General features: G+C 42.8%; 1 protein-coding gene across 6 annotated transcripts in view; it reads right to left on the minus strand.

The window, feature by feature from the left end:
• Positions 1–11,377, minus strand: part of MAK (male germ cell associated kinase) — a 31,826-nt gene extending 20,449 nt beyond the window's left edge. For 3 of the 6 annotated variants that reach the window (XM_056331862.1, XM_056331859.1, XM_056331864.1), the window contains exons 1-5: positions 11,246–11,377; positions 5,535–5,871; positions 3,790–3,844; positions 2,702–2,823; positions 1,593–1,672 (exon numbers count right to left, since the gene is read on the minus strand). In XM_056331862.1, coding sequence (XP_056187837.1) covers positions 1,593–1,672; positions 2,702–2,823; positions 3,790–3,844; positions 5,535–5,635 — 358 coding nt within the window. In that variant the 5' untranslated portion in view covers positions 5,636–5,871; positions 11,246–11,377. Of the gene's footprint in view, positions 1–1,592; positions 1,673–1,913; positions 2,599–2,701; positions 2,824–3,789; positions 3,845–5,534; positions 5,872–9,879; positions 10,014–10,290; positions 10,771–11,245 lie in introns of those variants that run through there. The other 3 variants (XM_056331860.1, XM_056331861.1, XM_056331863.1) reach the window with 3 other exon arrangements.
• Positions 11,378–21,655: the final 10,278 nt, after the last annotated feature.

The raw sequence follows: 21,655 nt of genomic DNA on the forward strand, positions 1-21,655 counted from the left end.
CAGTGATTATTACACCAAGTGTTCTTAAATTAACAAATGTAAACTGTCATTAACACACTAAGGAAAATGAATTGGCTCTTGCAGCACTATCAAATAGCAAATCAATTTCAGAATGAAATCTTTTGCAAAAACTACAACTGCTTTGTCAGTTTTGGATAATGGAAAATTGAGTATCTGACACACTTAGCTGATATATACAATTCCTTGAACGACTTTTAACAACAATTTGCAGACACAGACATATAAAAGCTATCAAAATTCCGCTCAGGAATGGTAATATTACTAATGCAGGCACATATAGTTTCTTTAATGCTTGCTGTTGGCTTGAGCACCTATATACCTCGACAGTAGTTAAGTTGCTAAGCAAATCAATTCTGCGGTTTAATTGGTACACATGATTTGTTATAATATAAATCAAATCAAAATTCACTTGCTACAATAAAACATTTGATTTCTGCATGCAGAAACTGACAACCACTGTAAGAAATTGGCTGAAATTATTACAGTGAAATGTAAGTGTTCAAATTTATCATACCTATCATTCCCAAACACTTATGGTCAAAACAAAATATTAATATTGTAACTTAAAAATGCCAGTTTTTCTTAAATTCTGATTTTCTCACTTATTTCATGTAGAAATAAAGAACGAAAAGAGGATGCTAATAATCAGAGAACAGTATATGATCTTGATCAGAAAGACAAGAAATAGCAATTTCTGGGTATTTGATAATACCGAAAAGAATTAATTACTTATTTGAATGCATGAACAGGCCTCACCAGGGTACATGAAAGCAAATCAGAGATCACTGGGAACATCGTTTCTTTTTTCATTTTCAGCTAATATTTTATTGTCTTTGGAAAGTTTTAAGGATCCCAATGTGATGTGAAGGACAAGTACAAAATAAAGGAGTTAAGCAGGAAAGCAAATTACTACTTTTCTTAATGCAAAGGAGCTTAATACCAGTATTTCAGAATGCAGTTTGCAGACAGATATTAAACATGAGCATTAAAAGTTTTGTAAACACTTTTTGTTGTTGTGAGCACACAGCACCTCTTATTTAGACTGTGCTTGTAATTCCTAGAAAAGTCCCTTCTCTTGAAATATTTAAGTCCAGGTTGTATTTGATAATGAGAATGTTTGAATTTCTTAGTGAAGAAGTTATTTTAATGTTTTTTTTTAGATGTAGGGTATCATATTAGTTATGTATAGTATCTCAAGACAGGAGAAACTGCCACCTTTAACATATCAATGCTCCTTAAATAGATCTTTTTTAGAAAACAAATGCACAGTACAGCCAACGTACAAGTTTCTTTAGCTTGTTTATTCATCTGGTAACTGAGGTGAAAAAAAGTACTGAACAGCATATGAACAATAGCCAATGCTTTGAAAGAGAAAGAAGAAAATCTGATTATAAAAGAACAGCGTAACTTCAGGAATGGTTTAAAAATGCACCATACTTGAAATAGATAAGGATAATTTTTATTAGAGATTATTAATAGCCTTTGCTAGATATTTTCAGTCATGTTATTATTGTGCACTATCTTATTTTTTAAAAAAGTGCTACACAGTTAAACTCTAGTATGAAACCTACCGTGTTTATGGATAAAAGCTAGCCCTTGTAGTATCTGATACATTATGTTTCTGATGACTGACTCGGGGAACAACTTGTTTCTGCAAAGAAACAGATTAACAACGTCACATAATTAAAAAAAAAAATACTGTATTTTCAGAACACACGTGCTTCTTCATTTTGCACAACACATCATAAACAGATGAAAGCAGACCCGTCAAGTCTTGCACACAGACAGATGCAGCTGGCTCTCATTGCAAAACTCACTTGCTGCCCAGGCCAGAATTTAACTGACTTAAGTGCTGCAGAGAGACTTCTCTGCAGAGAGGGTCACGATCCTACCTCTTTGTAGAAACTGGCTGGCCAGTAGTGTGCTCGATCAGATGAACACAGAATGTGCAGCAATGTACCAAGGAAGAGACTACACAGCGCAGCACTGTGGTAAGCATGTTAGCCAGTGGTAAGACTGAGAGCAATGCTTCTCAGCTGCAGGGTAACATCGTGCTAATATTGCTTGCAGCTATGTCAGGATGTGAACCTAAGAGCTTTGCACATTAGGAGATAAAGGTGCATGATAATGTCTGAAGGAAACACACATTAAAGGCAAAAGAATTCAGCAAAGAAAAATGCTATTGAAAAGGCAGTTCCTGTTCCAAAGTCCACCTTGCAAGCCTTGCTGTGTACTGTTTGTCCAAGATTGCAACATCACACACAGGTCTGTTTTATGAGCAAGCATGCATGTACATGCAGATGACCACCGCCACCTTAAGCCAAATCCATGAGCAAAAACAGAACGCAGTGTTTATTCAATCCTTTATTAGCCTTCACTTTAATGTATGAAGAAAAAATAATTACTTGGAATTTCTCTCATGGCTCTACACACCAAAGACATGCAACCTATCGTGTTAACAACTGAACAAACTTTATTTCCAAAAATCATTACAATATGTAATATTGTAATGCAGAGCAATGCAGAATTCTACCCTCAGATAAGCAGGTGCAGCAACTCCTGTTCAGATCAGTGGGGCTGCAAGAAGAGCCAAAACCAGAAATTCCAATGCATTCTTCAAGATAGCATAAGGATAATTAAATGATACCACACTACCTGTCCTGTGAAAGACGTACTGTACCTGTCCTTCATTAACTGATAGAGATTTTCCTTCATGTATTCAAATACAAAGTAAAGATGGTCATTTTCTCGTATGACTTCTTTCAGTTTTATTACATTGGCATGATTTAGCTTCTTCAGAGACTGCAACAGAGCAAAATACGGCTTCAGATAATGACAATGACTTCACTTATCAGAACTAAATTTTTAACATGTAAATTCTGTTTTAGAAGCTTCTATAGAACACGTCCATCTGAGAGTTCATATTAATTTTGTAATTTGTTTCAAAGAACAACAAAATAGCATTTGAAATTAATCCCTAGACATAGAAGATTTAAGCTACTATTAATGTCATTGTTGCTTTTATTTTGAAATTAATCTAGCTGGGGTGAAGATTAACACAAAACCCTAATTCCCTACAATGAAAGGCAATTCTGAAGCTCTAACAGCTCTTGCTCACACAGAACCTAGTAAGAAAACTCAGCAATTTTTTTTTTTTTTTTGTTATGCAACTTTCATGAACAAGGATTCTCCTACAGGTGTTCTTTTTGGAAATACTGATTATGCAATCTCCAGTAAGTTAAACCTAAATTATGGATACCCAACTCCTTTGTCAGGGAGTTTTGTATATACAGAAAATCAGAAGCCCAAAACATGGGATGACTGGGAATTTAAGCCCAGGATTTGAAGTGTTATTCTACCATTTGGCTAGCCAAAACTTCCAGGGCTTTCTACAGATGTCCTAAATACAAGTTACAAGGACTGGATATGCACCTAGAAATTTGCTGGTAAAATAAAAAACCAGCATGGTCTCACACACACACACTTACACAGCCTCTTCCTTTTGTGCTCTCTCCTTCTGCACCCCCCCTTCTCCCAAAGACAAGAGTCCTGGCTATGGGACGGGGCCACTGCTTGAGAATAGTGGAATATTCCACAAAGCAGCAGGAGCTCTAGGAGTGCCAGAAAACCATGGTTTTGTGGAATCTGCACCCCCATTTAAAGAGTTCACAGAGTATGGCCTTATGCCTGGACATTGCAGATGCCCTTTTCCTTCATGCAGACCCAACCACACGCTTATTTTCAAATGTGCTATGTTCAGCACTTTACCTTGACTTCTCTCAAATTCATACATTCATCCCATGAATAGAACTTTCTTTTCATTCTGAAATACAATTCCAAGATAAGGTATTTTAAGTGAACAGTATAGAATGGTTTTAAAATAAAAAAATCTAAACATGTTATTTTCCAACTGTAGCATTGCTGTATTTTGAACTCAATTTAAAACATTCTGGACTACCCATCAGCAACATAATTAAAAACTCAACTCTTAGAATTGCTAGAAATTTAAGTGTTTAATGATTAATCACTGCAAACATATTTTTAGAGGCATAGAGCCAGAAAGACCATGATACTCCAAGGTATCAGGGACAAAATCCCTTTGTTTCATTTGAATTGTGCTTTTAAAAATACGGAAAGGAACAGCGACACTGCACTTAAACCACCGATATTTCAAACCAGAAAAATCACCTCTTTGTTTTCCTAGAATGCAGCTTAGGCACAAGAAAATTGTGGTTTTGAAATCTGCAAAGTATCTTGACTGCTTACATTACAGTTAAGCATCTGACTTGATCAGTCATTTTTACAAACCTGTTTCAAAGTATGAAATACCAAATAAAAATGATTTCATTTTTTCAAGCAATACTCATACACACGTAGAAGTCTCTAAAGTAATCGTTATATGTAAGAGTGTAATACATTTATTTGTAAGTCTTGCATAGAAACAAACAGATATTTGGTGTTGCTCAGATTTTGGGATGGGGTTGTGAATGTCATTGCTGTGTTTCTGTAAAGTTCTAGTGCCTAGAGCAAAGAGATTTAAACCCAAGATTTTAATTTAAAATAAACATATCTTCAACTAAAACTGTCCCCCCTCAAATCCCAGACTTAAAAATCACACAAAAGCATTCCAGATCCCGAAATCATGAAAAATATTTCACAAAATGTTATTCTTTTTGCCTAAAAATAACGAAAATAAGCAATTGCAGATTTTTTTTTTTTTTTTAGCTTAGATCAAGACTATTAACTTAGGTAACGGTACTAGCAGTATATGGAGAAACCTGAAATTCTTAAAACAAAATTCAATCACTTATAAGCAGTAAGTCCATAAAAGGAGAAAAAGATCTCAGCAACACATAATTTCTGGTATTTCAACTTATGCTTTACATCCTGCTTGCAATTCTGTAGGAATACAAGAGGAACTTTCCCACACGTCTAGCACAATTTTTATTGTTTTGTAAAAATCTTTGTAGGCAGGTATGACAGCCCTGATGACCACACACAACACACCTTCATTAGATTCAAGGACACAGCCTTTATTTATCTGACCAGATTGTTATCTGGTATTTATCATTGTAGCAATATCCGAAACTTAATGCAGTACCTAAAAAGATTTTCGGGTGGGTGGGAAGGTATTTCAAATTTACCCGCTAAAATGGGTATTCTTACAATTCATATAAATAAACTCCCTAATTAATCAACTGCACATTCAGTTTTGCTTTTCCTTTGGTGTTAGCCTAACAACATTTTTGGAACAAAGCATGTTCAAACTGAACAAAAGCAGCATGCAATTTTATAAGCCAAGATAAATCAGTAACTTATACAAACTGTGTCTCTCTATTGATTTGTTAGCTGAAATCTGACCCATGATCACCTTGTCAAGTATCTCAAAAAAATTTTATTAATTTCCTTAAAAAAAGGGATATTTTTTCTATGCTACACAGATGGCAGACAACAATAAAGTTAAAATCTTTAAGCTTTTGCAAGTAGCTTTACTGAATTTAGATGCTACATACCTTTTGATAGCCACAAGTTCTCCAGACTCATTGCTCTTCCCCATCAACACACTGCCATAGGTGCCATCACCTAGTTGCTTCATGATTGTGTAACGGTTCATTTTTTTTTAAAGACCTGTATAGCCAAAAGCTTATGAAATACTAAACGTCTTCTGTTTTATTAGAGAACTCTATGCACTTTGATTTTCTTAGAGAAATCTTCTTCCAGACTGTTTTACGCTGGTAAAAGGCTTCTCACGCTGGAGCAGGATATTCACTGTTCTCCAAATTACAGCTACTTTGAGTTCCAGACACGAAGTTTAAGAGACAGAAGAACACGGTCATTCTCACATAGATCCTTAAAAAAACAAAAAGGTAGGGAAATATATAATTTTACAGTATTTTAGGAAAGAGACACTCTACTATTTGTATCTAACAACTACAACTCCCAGATCTGTATGTGTTCTTTAAATATAACACCTCAATATAACTAGTTCTTTTAAATCCTTCAAACCACAGAAGGCTCCCAGTCTAGGATTAGGGTTAGAGAAAGTAGGGACTGAAGAGTTGAGGTTACTGTCATAATTCTTTAGAACCAGAGGAGTGTGTTTAAGACTGGTGTCCTCTGATGGAACTCCTAATTCATAATTTGCAGAAAGCAGTAGGTTCCGAATCTGTAATGAAGGCAGGGCTGAAGTTTAGGAAAACAGAAGAACCCAAATTTTGCACAGGGTGTTACAGTAAACCTAGGGTCCAAATGCTGTGTTTTGGACTGGCAGTGCAAGCAGGCTTGCTATGCTTAAAGTTAGCGTGGAAGGAAGGTGAAGCAGCGAGATAAATGCTGGATTCTTCGCCAGTGTAAACAGAGTTGTTACAAACGTACTTGGATATTTTGCTCTGAAGTTCATAGAATTCTTAGTCTACAGCCACTGTTGGATTAGGCACAGTAATGGCTGAAGAGTTAAGTTTGTCGTTCTGTTTCACAAGGCCTGCAGAGACAATTAGAGAGCTCATGTGCATTGGTGTGGAAGACTAGATCTGAACTGCCATTTGGAAAAGAATTCACACTAAACATTGAACCTTCATCTTTGAATTATATGTAAACCTTAATTTGAATTCTAATTCAAACCTGAATACAGACCCTAGGTTTCACTATACACAATACTATCTGTCACCAACAATTCAGATGAAGGCCAGTTCCCATAGATCCTATGCACAAATCCTAATTCTAACCTTAGCTTTGGCTGCCTACTAGATGCAATCCTAAAAACTGATGTTAAGACACTTACGCAAACTCACAATAGTCATCCACTTACTTATGCAGACCAGGGGAAAACTGACAACCAATCACTGTATTATTTGCTCACCGTAACCCAAATAACACAAACCAACCACTGACTGCTAACTGAATTCCAGCATTGTTGTCTCTTCCTTTTGCCTCTGCTGTCTGAAAATGTAAAATAAAGTTCCAATCAGCTGGCATCCACTGTCAGCCTGCCTCTATAGGGGATGCAGAATTTGACATGCAACTCTGTAGTCCTTACCCTTATGCTAGAATTAGCTAAAGGCTGGTGTGGCTGTCCAAACAGATTAAGGAATTCAAATTCAGCTGGTAACAAGCCTCAGGCCTGAGATTTACAGGCCTGGCAAAATTCAACAATAAAACTGGCCTCCTACAAGTGTGAATACAGCATTCACCAGTTAACTAGCCTGTTGTGTAAAAGAAATATCTGCCTGGACAATACACTGCTGCTTCTAAGCTGTTACTACTTGAAATGTTGCTTCCTTGAAGTCATAACGTGCACCTTGTTACTCCCTGTTGCTTCTGTTAACAGGGAAGAATCTTAAATCATCAGTCAAGATATTAGTAACAAGTGACCATTTCAACTTAAAATCTTTGCACCAGACAACCGCCCGCTTGGTAGTGAAAAAAATAAAGAAGTTTTTATCCATGCCCTCCAAAAGCCATTGTTACAGTAAAATATGATCACCGGTTAATAGTATATTCTATAACAAAGCTAAACACAGATTTAACAAAAAGTAAAAATCATAGACAATTCAAATTATGACTGTTTTTTAAATTGAACCTATATATATTTAAGCCTGCTGTTTTTCTCAGAATTCAGTTTTAAATCTTATTCCTCAAAGGGCCTGCGTGCACTCTAGTCTTTAATACCTTGAATAATGCCATTTCTTCAACAAGACTATATGTTGACTCCAGTAATAAGCATACATACAATAAGCATATGTACTACATACATATCTTGCAAGTTATCATTTGTTATTCTGATATATATACATTAAAAAACAAACAAAAAACTTTCTGAAAGTATTCCAATACACATTTTAAAACACAGCATCTGCACCTAAAGCATCAGCAATGATAAACCACGTGTGTATTTTGTATATAGATATACATAGGCATGTAAAATAAAGGGAAGCTAAATGTGACAGGATTTGGGTGCCCGCGTTTCTCTGTTGCAACAAATATTGTACATTGTTTAAGACAGAGTTCTCAAAGGGGATTCAGTAGTACCTGACAAAGATGGCCCTAGCCTGAACTCCTAAAGTTATATATGTCACAAATTTGAAACACACTCATGCCTTTCAATGCCCAACCTTTTGCTCTCTAACAAAGTGACCCAAAATACCAAGATGAAAACCTCTGTATTTGCAATAAGCAGAACCAGATCTAGACACAAGCCTCAAGTTTTGACCTTTAAGTCCTCTAATTTTGGTGCCTAAATCCTATCAGCTTTCCAAGTAATTTTTAAAATATAAATTAATCACATGCTTTTACAATTATTCCTTTTGTCCAATTCTATTATTTCAGCATGTGCACTTGAAACAGCATCACACAAAAGTGTTTCCCTCTAGAGGTCCTCTGTAATGTAACACATCACTGACAAAACTGCATTTTGTCTGTTCTGTAATAAATGTTATTGCCTTATTTCTGTTCTGCTGTATACTGTAATTTTTAGGGTACGAAAACAATCGAAGTACAGAAACGGCAGCACATTCCTTCAACAGTCAAACAGGAGTGTCAAAATTGCTCGATGGAAATGCACAAAACCCGTTGTGAAAACTATATTCCCTGACAACTGTATCTATGTACCTGGATCTATCATATTTACCACATACATTCACTACCACACTGATGCACACTAGGCCATTCCACGAGTGACTCTCATGACAGAGTTGTCTTGGTCACTTACAGTTAAAAAAAAAGGCAAACAAGGGAACTCTTATAGTTAGACATTATCAACTGAAAACTAACCAAATGCAGTGGAAAAAAAGGACTGTGGGTATCACACTCTATTCTAAGCTCTTCTCCAACTTTATACAGAATTTATCCTGCATACAGAAGTATCTAAAAAAATTGGTAGAGTTCTGTGGACAGCTAAACAGCCAATTTTACAGCAGTGCTATGGCACACAGTAGTCTGTAAGAAATGCTGGAGGGTGACAGGGGTTTGCTGACTGAGAAGTACAGCACCGGATCTGGTGACTCTTAACTGCCACTGTCCACTGGTATTAGAATAAACGATGCTGCCAAGTACTTGTGTTTATCAGGCTGGTGTGACACCAGGGTCAGGGGCTTCTTTTACTTCTACTGGAATTACAGAGCATGTTGAGTTAGAATATAAATGCTTTAGAGATTCACATTTCACTACAACAGACTTTCACACATTTAGTACTTTGCACCACATGTACCCAGTGAAGGTGTGCAATTTTTTTTCTCGGTGTTTTTCAAATGTGGAGTTCAGTTTTCTCTTTTGTACCAACTTGGGGAAAAGCAAGAGCTCGATCTAGCTTTTCTGGTTAATGCAAGCCTCTTAAGTGGCCTTTCCCATCCTAAAGCTCATATGGTGTTACTTCCTCAGCGATATGAAGCTCTAAAACACCAAACTGAAAACAGAAATCCTACTGTAAACAACAGCTTGTTTTATACTCCTAACGACATACTGCCCATAATCTCTTCACACAGGATTAAGGAAGGATTAAAGCAGGGGACAAATAGAGGACAAAATACAACAGCTTGAAAGAACTAGTAATTTGTGTAAGTTTAGATAATCTGAACAAGTACTAAATAATTCAAGCAAATTTTCACTTTTACTATACTATTGATGATTTACTTTAAGCACTAGCAACAACTTTAAATTATTTTAGGTGTCTGAATTAAATTTCAAAAGGTAATTAATAACAGTAAATCATCTGCATTTCTGCAGTACAAGTCTTAAGCATCACCAAAAGTTTTACATTTGCATGCTAAACAGGCTACTCTCAAATTAAAATACAAATTAGGATTTATGACCCAATAAAGACCTCCCACACAGACAGGCAAAACACAACCTAATTTCACCAACCTGTTTACAGTAACTGCTGAAATCACCAACACCATTCACAGAGCATGGTACTACTCTCAACAATCAGAACTGGCCATATTGCATATACTGACACAAATTTTAAAAGTTAAAAAATCCAGCAACAACAAACCAACAAATTGTTGCTACGAGAACCTCCTTTGTAGTGACTGTATATTAGTAAAGCTGACAGTAATCAGGTCCCACAACAGGTGGATTCAGTTCTTGGGATTAGGTACAAATCCATTACTCTAATCAAAGACCAGTGGTTATCTAAAAGCATGACTGCTCAGTTCCAAGCAAGAAGCTAACAACATTAACAATAAACATTTTACTTTCAAATATATTGCCTTAAATAAGTATTTTTTTTTAAAGAAAAGTCTCTTCAGAAATCTAATCTGCTGTTTCACTTACTGGTATCAGGTATTGAGGACAGGGCATATTAAAAAGCAGGAACTTCAGTTTGCTGGAAATATTTTCCCTCATTTTGTTCCAAATCAGCTTTGGTTTCAAACCGAAACGATTCACACCAGCGTTTTCAGGATGGTTCAGCAGTGACCTGCCTGGATGCCACCACCCCATGCCAGCAAGGTCACTTCTTCCCACCCCGGGAAACCTCCTCCCGCCGCGCAAGGAGGGTATGAGGTGTGTCAGGGCTGCAATGGTTTCAGCAAGACCTGCTGCTGGACTTCCAATTAGGTTTTCCAGCCTTGGGCAGTGTCCAGAAGGAACACTGATCTTCCAACATGTACGCAGCATTGCAAGTTTCAGTAAATGCCCATTTCGGTGCCAGTTTTAGTTTCATTAGTTTCATTGATGACACTGTTGAGCATGCAGATAACACTGCTCATGGCAAACGGGAGTGCACAGCTCTCCTGTCACTTGCTCAGGCTACGAAACTCAAGGCCACCTAGCCTGGAAGTTTCATGCTGGTTCTCTGAAAGAAGAAATCACCTCATCCCCTCCTCTCATTAACCCTCGACACGCCAGGCCGCCAAGGCCGGCTGGCCTGCCTGCCTGCCTGCCTGGGCAGGCCCCCCCCCCCCCCGCACACGCACACCACACACCCACACCCGCACGCACACACACACACACCCACACCACCCCCCACACACACCCACCTCTCCCAGACTGAGCGGGCTGGCCCCTCACATCGCCAAGGCAGGACGCCAGCCGCCGGCCCACCTCGGGTCAGCCTGGAAAAACCGTCCTGCTCAGGGACGGCCGCCGGGCCCCGGGCCTCTCTCGCCTAAGCCGGCAGCTCCCTCCTCCCGGTGGGCCCCCCGGCCCCCAGCCGGCCCGACCCCTGAGGACACTGACACCCGCTCCGGCCGCCAGGAACCCAGCCCCCGTCCCACCGCCCACTCACTGCGGCGCTGCGGGCGGTGCCAGCCGGGGGGCCCCCGGCCCGCCTCCGCCTCTCGCCGTCAGCCGCCGCCGGGCCGCTCTGCCGCGTCGCCGGGGCGACGGCGCGGGGCCGGGAAGGCGGGAGGGGCCTGCCACTGGCCCCGCCCCCTGGCCGTGGTCACGTGGGGCAGCAGCAGGCGGGCGCGAGGGCTCTGCGAGGCGCGGGGGGAGCGGGTGCGGGGCTGCGTGTGGGCTCGCGTGTGTGCGTGCTGCGCGTGCGCACAGTGTGTGCGTGCACAGGGGGGTGTGCGTGGGTGTGTGCACGTGTGTGTGTGCGCGCGCAGGGGTGTGTGTGCACAGGGGTGTGTGCATGTGCACGTGTGTTTGTGCACAGGGGTGTGTCCATGCAGGGGTGCATGCATGGGGGTGCATGCATGGATGCAGGTGTGTGTGTGCACAGGGGTGTATGCATGGGTGTGCGTGCATGGGTACAGGGTTGTGTGTACTCACAGGAGTGTGTGTGTGCACAGGAGTGTCTGTATGGCTGTGCGTGTGTGTGCACACGTGAGTGCACATGTGTGTGTATGCACATGTGTGTGGCCGTGCAGGGGTGCATGCATAGGGGTGCATGCATGGATGCAGGTGTGTGTGTGCACAGGGGTGTATGCATGGGTGTGCATGCATGGGTACAGGGTTGTGTGTACTCACAGGAGTGTGCATGAGTGTGCATGTGTGGGTGCACGTGTGTATGCACAGGGGTGTGTCCATGCAGGGGTGCATGCATGAGTGTGCATGCATGGGTGTATGTGTGTGTGCACAGGGGTGTGCATGCACAGGTGTGTATGCATGGGTGTGCATGCGTGGGTGCACGTGTGTGTGTGCGTGCAGAGGCATGTGTCCGTGCATGGGTGCAGGTGTGTGTGTGCACAGGGGTGTATGCATGGGCACGCGTGCATGGGTGTGTGTGCATGCACAGGGGTGTATGCATGGGTGTGCATGCATGGTTGTAGGGATGTTTGTGTGTACAGGGGTGTGCATGCAGGGGTGCAGATGCACAGGGGTGCATGCATGGGTGAGAGGTGTCTGTGTGCAGGCGGGTGCGGGGGTGTGACACGGGCCCCGGGATGCCGCGGTGCGCAGGCACGGAGCAGGGCGCTCAGCACCACGCAGCAGAGGTGGCGGGCGGCGGAGGGCCACCGGCACGGGCAGCGGTGACAAGCCCAACCTGTAAGAAATGGAGTGGTGTAAAGCAGGACCTGAGCTAGGCCTGACAGGAGCCTTGTCACATGTTTCCTGAAGGTGGCACCGTGGGACACGCGAGCATCCCGAGTGTCCTTACTACCTTTATTAGTAGTAATGCTAATTATATATTAGATGGAGCCACCAGCCAGGCCACCACCTATTTAGGATTTGTACAGAAGTTAGTTTCTCTAATATTCATAAGTGTAATGAAATCCGAAGTTTTTTTCCCCTAGCTTTTTTTTTTGTTTTTAATTATTTATTGTAAGCTATTTATTAAAATGCACATTGCTAATATTGATGTGGGGACGACAACTTTGAATGTTATATGTATTCTAAAATACATACGTATTTCTGCTATAGTCATGAAGTCTGTCCATGGTCCTTTGTAACCCCCATTGCCCCAGTGCGTACGGAAGTTACGGTTAATACAAATTGCATATTTAATGTCTGAGGTAGAGAGTAATTTTGGCATTGAAGTCTCATTTGAAGCTTTAATTCTCAACATGAGTATGAACTTCTTAATTTTTAATATTTGTTGAGAGCAAGGGCCAAGGGGAGGAGATCTTTCCAACACGGTGACTACTAGTGGCACCACGGAAAGAAAGGCAGAAAATTGTTTTAGAAATTCAGGTTCAGCTCTGCTTCACTGGGCTGGCAGCTCAGGCTTGCTGGGTGAACGCGGGAAGCTGTCCGAAGGATATTTTTTTCTTTTCCCCTCCCTGTTCCTCATTAACTGGCACGGTAATTTCATGACGGTTTAAGCACTGTTGACAGATTAATTGATTCTACCTCAAGTCAACTGGGTGGAACGTGGGGCTGTGGGAATTGGTTTCCTGGAATCCAAAGGATTTGACCACTCACACCTAGTTTGGTGAAATAAGTACAAGAAAACAAGGTTATATTTTCTGAAACAGAATATGCCCACTTCCTTTATTGAAATAAAGCATCAGAGGCACCTCACGGGTAAAGTGGAGTTCAAAGGTGAGACTTGGACGTGAGAAGGGAGAAGGTACCATCACCCACGCAGGCAGAATTCAGGCAGAGATTCAACAGGAGTTGAGCATATGTAGCAAAGCATTTAACCATGTCTTCACCTGTAAGGGTGAGTTTGAACACCATTACATGTATACATTATGTAGATTATGGAAGTACCTCTCCACCATCAGTGGAAACAGTGCAGCAGTTGCCCTGTGATGTCCCCCCCCATGCCCTCATGTCCTTTCCTCTCCCTCTCTTCAGCTTAGCCTTGTTCCATGGCTGCCCCTTCCCAGCGATGGGCTGTCTCCTCCTCTTCTGGTGCTGCCACCCAATTTCATAGAATGATAGTATGGGAGAAATGCTCCAGCCCTCTGATCATCTTCGTGGCCCTCTTCTGGACTCGATCTGACAGCTCCATGTCCTTGTGTTGGGGGCCCCAGAGCTGAGCACAGGATTCCAGGTGGGGTCTGATCAGAATTAAGTAGAGTGGGAGGATCGTCTCCTTCGACCTGTTGGTCACACTTCTTTTGATGCAGCCCAGGATACAGTTGGCTCTCTGAGCTGCAAGCACAGATTGCTGGGCCATTCCGAGCTTCTCATCAACGAACGCCCAAGTCTTTCTCCTCAGGGCTGCTCTCAATCCAGCCTGTCTTTGTGCTTGGGATTTCCCCGACCCATGGGCAGGACCTTGCACTTGGCTTTGTTGAACTTCATGAAATTCACACAGGCCCACCTTTCAAGCCTGTCAAGGTCCCTCTGGATGGCATCCGTCCCCTCCAGTGTGTCAGCTGCAGGACACAGCTTGGTGGTGTCAGAAAACTTGCTGAGGCTGCATTTGATCCCACTGTCTATGTTGCTAACAAAGATGTCAAACAGCAGCGGTTCCAATTCTGACTCCTGAGGAATGCCACTCATCACTGGTCTCCACTTGGACATCGAGCCATTGACCGCAGCTCTTTGAGTGCAGCCACCCAGCCAATATCCATCAAGTGGTCAACCTGTCATATCCATGTCTCTCCAGTTTAGAGACAAGAGTGTCATGCAGGACAGTGTCAAATGCTTTGTGCAAGTCCAGGTAGATGTTGTCGGTTGCTCTTCCCTTATCCACCAATGCTGTAACCCCATTGTACAAGGACAACAATTTTGTCAGGCACAATTTGCCCTTAGTGAAGCCAAGTTGTCTGTCATCAATCACCTCCTTATTTTCCATGTGCCTTAACATAGTTTCCAGGAGGATCTACTCCATGTTCTTGCCAGGCACAGAGGTGAGGCTGACTGGCTTGTAGTTCCCCACGTCTTCTTTTTTTCCCTTTTTAAAAATGGGGATTATGTTTCCCCTTTTCCAGGCAGTGGGAACTTCACAAGACTGACACAACTTCTCAAATACGAGCAGTATTACCCACTTAATCCGTCGGTTCCCTCGGAACTCATGGATGCATCTCACCAGGTCCCATGGACTTGTACACCTTCAGGTTCCTTAGATAGTCTCAAACCTGATCTTCTCCTATAGTAGGTCATTCTTCATTCTCCCAGTCCCTGCCTTTACCTTCTGCAACTTGGGTGGTGTGGCTGGAGCACTTGCCAGTGAAGGCTGAGGCAAAAAGGCATTGAGTACCTCAGCCTCCTCCATGTCCTGTGTAACCAGGTCTCCTGTTTCTTTTCAGAGAGGGCCCATAATTTCCCTAGTCTTCCTTTTATCACCAACACACCTACAGGAGCTTTTCTTGTTGCCCTTGACGTCCCTGATCGGATATAATTCTATCAGGGCTTTAGCTTTCCTAACCTGGGCCCTGGCTGCTCGGACAATTCCTCTGTGTTCCTCCCAGGCTACCTGTCCTTGCTTCCTCCCTCTGTGGGCTCCCTTATTGTGCTTGAGTTTGTCCAGGAGCTCCTTGTTCACCCACACAGGCCTCCTGGTGTTCTTGCCTGACTTTGTCTTTGTTGGTCCGCATTGCTGCTGAGCTTGGAGGGGGTGATCCTTAATATTAAAGAGTTTCTTGGGTCCCTCTTCCCTCCAAGGCTTTATCTCATTGGTACTCTACCAAGCAGACCCCTGAAGAGGCCAAAGTCTGCCCTCCTGAAGCCCAGGGTAGTGAGCCTGCTGTGCACCCTCCTTGCTGCCCTAAGGATCTTGAACTCCACCATTTTGTGGTCACTGCAGCCAAGGCTGCCCTTGAGCTTCACATTCCCCACCAGCCCCTCCTTGCTGGTGAGAACAAGGTCCAGCACAACACCTCTCCTCGTTGGCTCTTCCATCACTTGGGGAAGGAAGTTATCATCAACGCATTCCAGGAACCTCCTGGTTTGCTTATGCCCTGCTGTGTTGTACCCCAACAGATACTGGGGTGGTTGAAGTCCCCCATGAGGACCAGGGCTTCTGAATGTGAGGCTGCTCGTATCTGTCTATAGAGGGCCTAATCTGCTTGGTCTTCCTGGTCAGGTGGCCTGTAGCTGACCTCCACTATAATGTCACCTGTCCCTGCCCTCCCTTTAATCCTGACCCATAAGCTCTCGGCCAGCTCCTCACCCGTCCCCAGGCAGAGCTCCATGCACTCCAGCTGGTCATTGGCACAGAGGGTGAGACCCCCTCCTCGTCTCCCCTTCCTAAAGAGCCCGTATGCTTCCATTCCAACACTCCAGTCAGAGGAGTCATCCCTCCATGTCGTCATGAAGACAACAAGATCATAGCCCTGCAGGGGTGTGCACACCTTTACCTGTTGTTTATGCCCCATGCTACACGTGTTTGTATAGAGGCATTGAAGCTGGGCCCCTGATGAAGCTGACTTACTGGCTAGAGTGGTTGGAATTTCTTTGTACTACTCTTCAGGAGCTCTCTGGCTGACCTGGGATCCTTCTCCAAGCTCTGGGCATGTATTGCTGGCATGGGCATCAAACTGGTAGGAGTGGGATGGATTGAGATTCCCTTCCCCTGGCAACCTTAGTTTAAAACCCCCCTTACCAGCTTGGCAAGCCTATATCTGGAGATGCTCTTCCCTTTCTCTGAAGGATGGACCCCACCAGCCCCACAGATACCCCTCCAGCCACCTTCACCTGCAGGTCTGGGGCACTAATATGAGGCTTCCTGGCATCTTGCTGTGCTTGCGTACCCGAGCGTTACGTGGCCTGTAAGGCTGGTTTGTAATCACTTCTCCAAGGAGATTAGACCATGGAAGGGAAGGAAGCTACAGCTGTTTTAGTGCTTTTGCTTGGGAAGACCCTGGAACAACGTTCTTGGTTGCTTCTGGGGCATTTCTCCTCCAATTACAGTCATTTATAAGAGATGTGGCGCAAGCAAGGGGTCTGATGTTTAAATAATTCCAGGGTTAGTTTTGCACAGGTGCAACGCTAAGTCTAAATTCTGTTACTGGGTCGTTGTGTCTGTCAGTTGTTGGTACTTTCTGTAACACTCCCCAAACATTTCACACGCATGAAGACAGAAAGGCTGAAGACAGAACTTGCCAGTGTTTAAGCCAAACTACAACATGGTGCGGAGTTGCAGGACGAGCACTTCAACCCAGTCACTTAACACTTCATTTTGTCACAAAGACAGGAGAGAGGTGCTGTGCTGTGCTCTTGCTATGAACCAGGAAACCGAGGGAAAGGCAACAGGCTAACAAAGAGACCCAGCAACTGCAGCGACATTTGTGAGCCTTGTGAAAGGACCTCCAAGAACATCCCCATGCACCTGCTTCCCTGCTCATTTTACACAACACCACGAGCAGCCCCACTGCTAATTTTCTGTTGAAAGAACCTTCTTTGGTTATGGTCCTTAAAGGTGTTGATGCTTTGCTCAGATGCTAGCCTAAGTACCTGAAACTGCCTTCTCCCAAATGCCATGGCGAGTGCCAGCATGCATGTTGAAGCTAATAGGGGTTGTGTAAACTTTGTTTGGTTTCTGTTTGTTTGGACAAGTTTGAGCCAAACGAGCGATGTTTCTGTGCAATACTCTCATCTGTATCATCCCACTGATCTTTGCGTTGCGTATGGACTCGAGAGCCCTCAGAGGTGTGGTGTTGAAAGGCACTCTCCGTTTTGCACAATCCCAACTGCAGCACGACATAAAGCAGTAACCAGTTCACCCTCCCTTTGCTTGTGAGCGGCAGTCAGAGGTTTATGCTGCCAGAACACTGAAGGCAGTTATCCAGATGTGGCACACCACTGTGCACCGGTCTCATTACTCCTCAGGCCGAGGGGTTTTAACAGACCTGGACGAACTTTTCACTCTGTGTGTTGGGAGGTACTACTCCAACATTAAATGACCCAGTTCTCCTTTTTTATCTGCGTGTGACTGCTACTGATGAGGGTGGGAATGACATGAACTTTCCTGAATGCATCCCTGGAACTGCACTGTGCATCCTGCTAAACGGTGTCTCTCAGAAACATGATCTACTTCTGTGAATGGGAGTGGATTGGTTGTGTCAGATAGCTTCCCCCTGAAAGACACAAAGGAAAACCCTAGAAATCCAGAAAAAATGCCAGAAAACCCTCAGGAAAAAAACCCCAAACCAGTCTCAGAAATCAGGTTCTGCTCTGCTGCATCATCAGCATCTACAGAACAGCTCTGACTCCCACCCATGGAGCTCAGAGGAAATCTTGTCTCTGTCTTTAAAGATGCTAATCTGTACCCCAAAGCAAGGAGGTTGACGACTTAAAGCTCAGTAAGCCCAAGGCAGCCAAGTTTCTGCACACCTTGTTTGCAGCATGTAGTGTATTTGAAAAGCCCAGAGGTAACCTGCCTTCGGAAGAGGAGCAAGGGCTGGGCAGGTTGCTCAGACTCTCCCCGGAGACCTTGGGCAGGACTGGGTGGACACAGGTAGCCATGGAACAGGATAGCGTGCCAGGCTCTGTCCTCCCAGCAGGAAGAGATGGGACCACGGAACGATGCCCACGTGTAGCTGCACCTGTCGGATATGTGACATATGGCTGCACTTGGTGGGTACAGCATTGAAAAACCTTGTCACGCGGCCTCTTGTCTTTGGGAAGCATCCATTCAGCACTCGACCTTTTAAACTTTGCTGTTAAGAGGCTGCTGGTTTGGTACAAAGGGCAGCCTCAGCATGGGGACAGGTGGCACTTTACTTCAGTAGAGCCCTTGTAGTCCATATGAAGCTGGAGCCACAGGTGGCCAAAGTTTGAAAGCACTTTTTTCCTCCCTCCCTCTATGACTTTGCCATAACAACTGGAATTTGTTAGATGAAGGAGCCTGCCGCAGCACAGGCTGCAGGCTGGCGAGAGGCTCCTCTCATATGCTCAAGGTGGGACCAGAAACCAGGCTTGAAAGTGGTGATTAATGGAAGAGAAGCTGCTTACTTAGGGACCAAACAGAGCACATCATTCTTCAGGATGCTGCTTCACTTGAGAAACACTCTTCTAAAGCCAATCCTGCAGCTATATAAACCCTATATAAAGGAGGATTTAGATTTCAGCATTTTTTTTTTGTTACAGAAGCTCGCATCGCCTTTACATTTATAGGTCTTGGAGACAAAACTATGTACAGCACTAGACTTTATCCATCTGGTCTTTTATCTGAAAAAATGTAACGTAAAGATAACTTGTCCCAGACACTTGTGCATGAAAGGCAGCAAAGCAAAGACAGGCAGCAATAACCTTTAGAGTGGTTTTATTCATTCTGGTGCTACAGATGATGCAATGAGATCATCGCTACCATAGCTTTTACTGTGCTTAAACAGCTGTCACATCTATTAGAAATAAGTCCACACTCAAAAAGTAGCATCTTAACAGAATTGGCTAAGTTTTCTTAACTGATGTACAAAGTTCTGCTTAAAAGGCTGTGTTTAAAAGCATAGCATAAAGATTTAAGCGTACAGCTACAGTGACAAGTTTTATACCAGTAATATTAACAGCACAAAACCCCCACAGCTTATCTGAATGTTTTAGTACACTTGAAGCTTGAGTTGTGGTTTTCCAACTCCTCTAAAATCAATATTAAATGGAGCAACTTGCAGCTTTAAAATTGTCTTTGACTTTCTCATCTTCCCTGATTTCCAAATTTTTTAGTCATTTGGTTTGGCCTCATTCCCCTCCAAAATATTTTTTCTTTTAAACTTAGAGGGCTGTAAATCTTGATTTTTATTCTACATGCCAAATGCTTCAATACGTTTTGGAGTACAGATGAGAAGGCTCCATTCTGTAAACAGGCAGAGCATTATACATTCCTAAACTCACACTTTGCACCAGTCTTTCTGGGTAGTAACCTTTTTTCTTTTAAGGTTAGTATGTGGGCTAATTCTGAAAATGATGTTGCTCACCTGAATCTGTTCTTCTCAGTAATTTAAAACACCTGGTAATAAAGTTGCCAAAAAAGTTTAACAAAAGCCAAGTCAGGTATACAACAAGTACCCTAAAAAACAAGGTAAGCTAGCTGCAGATGAATTCACTTAGTCTTTTTGTAAATTCCAGCTTCACATGGCTTGAATTTTTAAATTGCTGACCAATCCACTGCCGAAACAGGATGCTATTAGCTAAATTCCTGTGGGGCTCAATTTCACAGATCAGACTGTACACATTGTTTTCTTAAAAATACAAAATGAAAAAAAATATACTACACCAGAAATAATTATTTTAAAAACTTGCGTATTTGTGCACTATGCTTTGCAAGTAAGATTTGTTTGCCAGTTTGATGATAGCATTACAAGGTTCTGTGTGTTGAAACCAACTAGCCAGCTGCTCACCTTAACTTTCATGGTGCTTTGCTTTTAACCATGATTTCAAGTTTATTGAAAGGGTACAGTAGCATGCTGTTACATAACAAAAATATACATAAACCAGATTTTTTTTTTAAATATTTCAATGCCTTCATTGAAATTTAACTTCAAAAGTTAAAGATACTTGGTAACTTAATAATAAATTTTATAACCCTGACCCTGTGTCTACCTAGCTCCCTTGCTCAGCATGTACAGTTTGGGGATGGGTTCCATTCCCCAGTACTAGGCAGCTTTCAAAATATCCCAGTTGTAAACCAGCAGTACTCCTCAGTTTCTTCTTCTTCTTCCTAGCTTAATCAAGACATAATTCAATTAGCTAAGAATTTTGGGATGCAAGTCTTTATGTGTTCTTTGTTTAGCTGAGGGAGTCTGGAAATTTTGTTTTCTGACCTCTCAGTTTTGTTGGTTGCTTCATTTCCAGAACAGTGCTGTCATGGGGAGTTACAATTGCAGAGAGAAAAACGGCTAGGTGAAGTCCCTTGGAAGTAGGAGAAAGGTCTAATGGAGGTGCAGTGCAAAAAGGCAGCCAGGGAAGGTGCACTCAATGCCGACCTGCACTGCTAAGCAGCTGGGATGTTGCATTTTAGACAGGATGGAGCAGTATTTACAGGTAAAGCACATTTCTGCAGCAGTACCTGCGCAGTACTGGTCTGACCAGCTTGCCAGACCCCTTTAGGTAAAAAACAATTTCACTGCAAATGGTTTTCAGGACCACATACGTTAACCCTGACAGCCACATGATGCTGGGCATGCTTGTGGGGAGTCACCTGAGCCTTCTTGCCTCCAGGTTGAGTGTTGCAGGGGAGTGGTTCTCAGGGGCAATGGGGCTATACCTGGGCTCTCCTTTTTGCACAGAAAGGCTGGACAGTCTGTACTCTTGATGCAGGGGATCAAAAAGAAACACGAAGTCAGCATGCAGGTTTTTCATTTATTTCAGAGGACCCTAGATGTTCTTTCCATACATCAAATGCATCATAGCAGGTGAATAGACCATTCAGGTAAATTATTCTGCAAATTGTCTTGCTTTTATTCCTTCCATTTTCTGTCATTTCTTTCAGCTGACTATAATCTATAGCCACCTTCCTTCATTTTTTTTCCTCCATTACCCAACAAACTTTTTTTCTTACAGATGGACTGTTTTCTCTCAAAGCTTGAGGCATCTGGCAGAAGTTGTGGCTATAAGGGGACAGCACCCACCGTCAGAGGAGGGTATTGACTTCCAGAGGTGCTGTGCCTCCATGTTGCCTGCTCCCAGGGTGTTAGGGGCTCAGCTCCTCATGCCATTTTTAGAGATTTTGGAGGGGCTGGTTTGAAATTGTATGCAGGATATACTTCACTCAGCACAGCTCCAGAAAGACGTTTTTGGGGAATAAGCTGTTGTGGTGTACCGCTGCTTCACCTCTCCTCAAATCCCAAATCACCGAGCTTAGCATGCACGTGGTTAGCACAAGAATATGTTTTCCCATTTGCACGTATTTGCCATGTAA

This window comes from Falco biarmicus, chromosome 3 (assembly GCF_023638135.1).
Source record: "Falco biarmicus isolate bFalBia1 chromosome 3, bFalBia1.pri, whole genome shotgun sequence".
Classification (NCBI taxonomy): domain Eukaryota; kingdom Metazoa; phylum Chordata; class Aves; order Falconiformes; family Falconidae; genus Falco; species Falco biarmicus.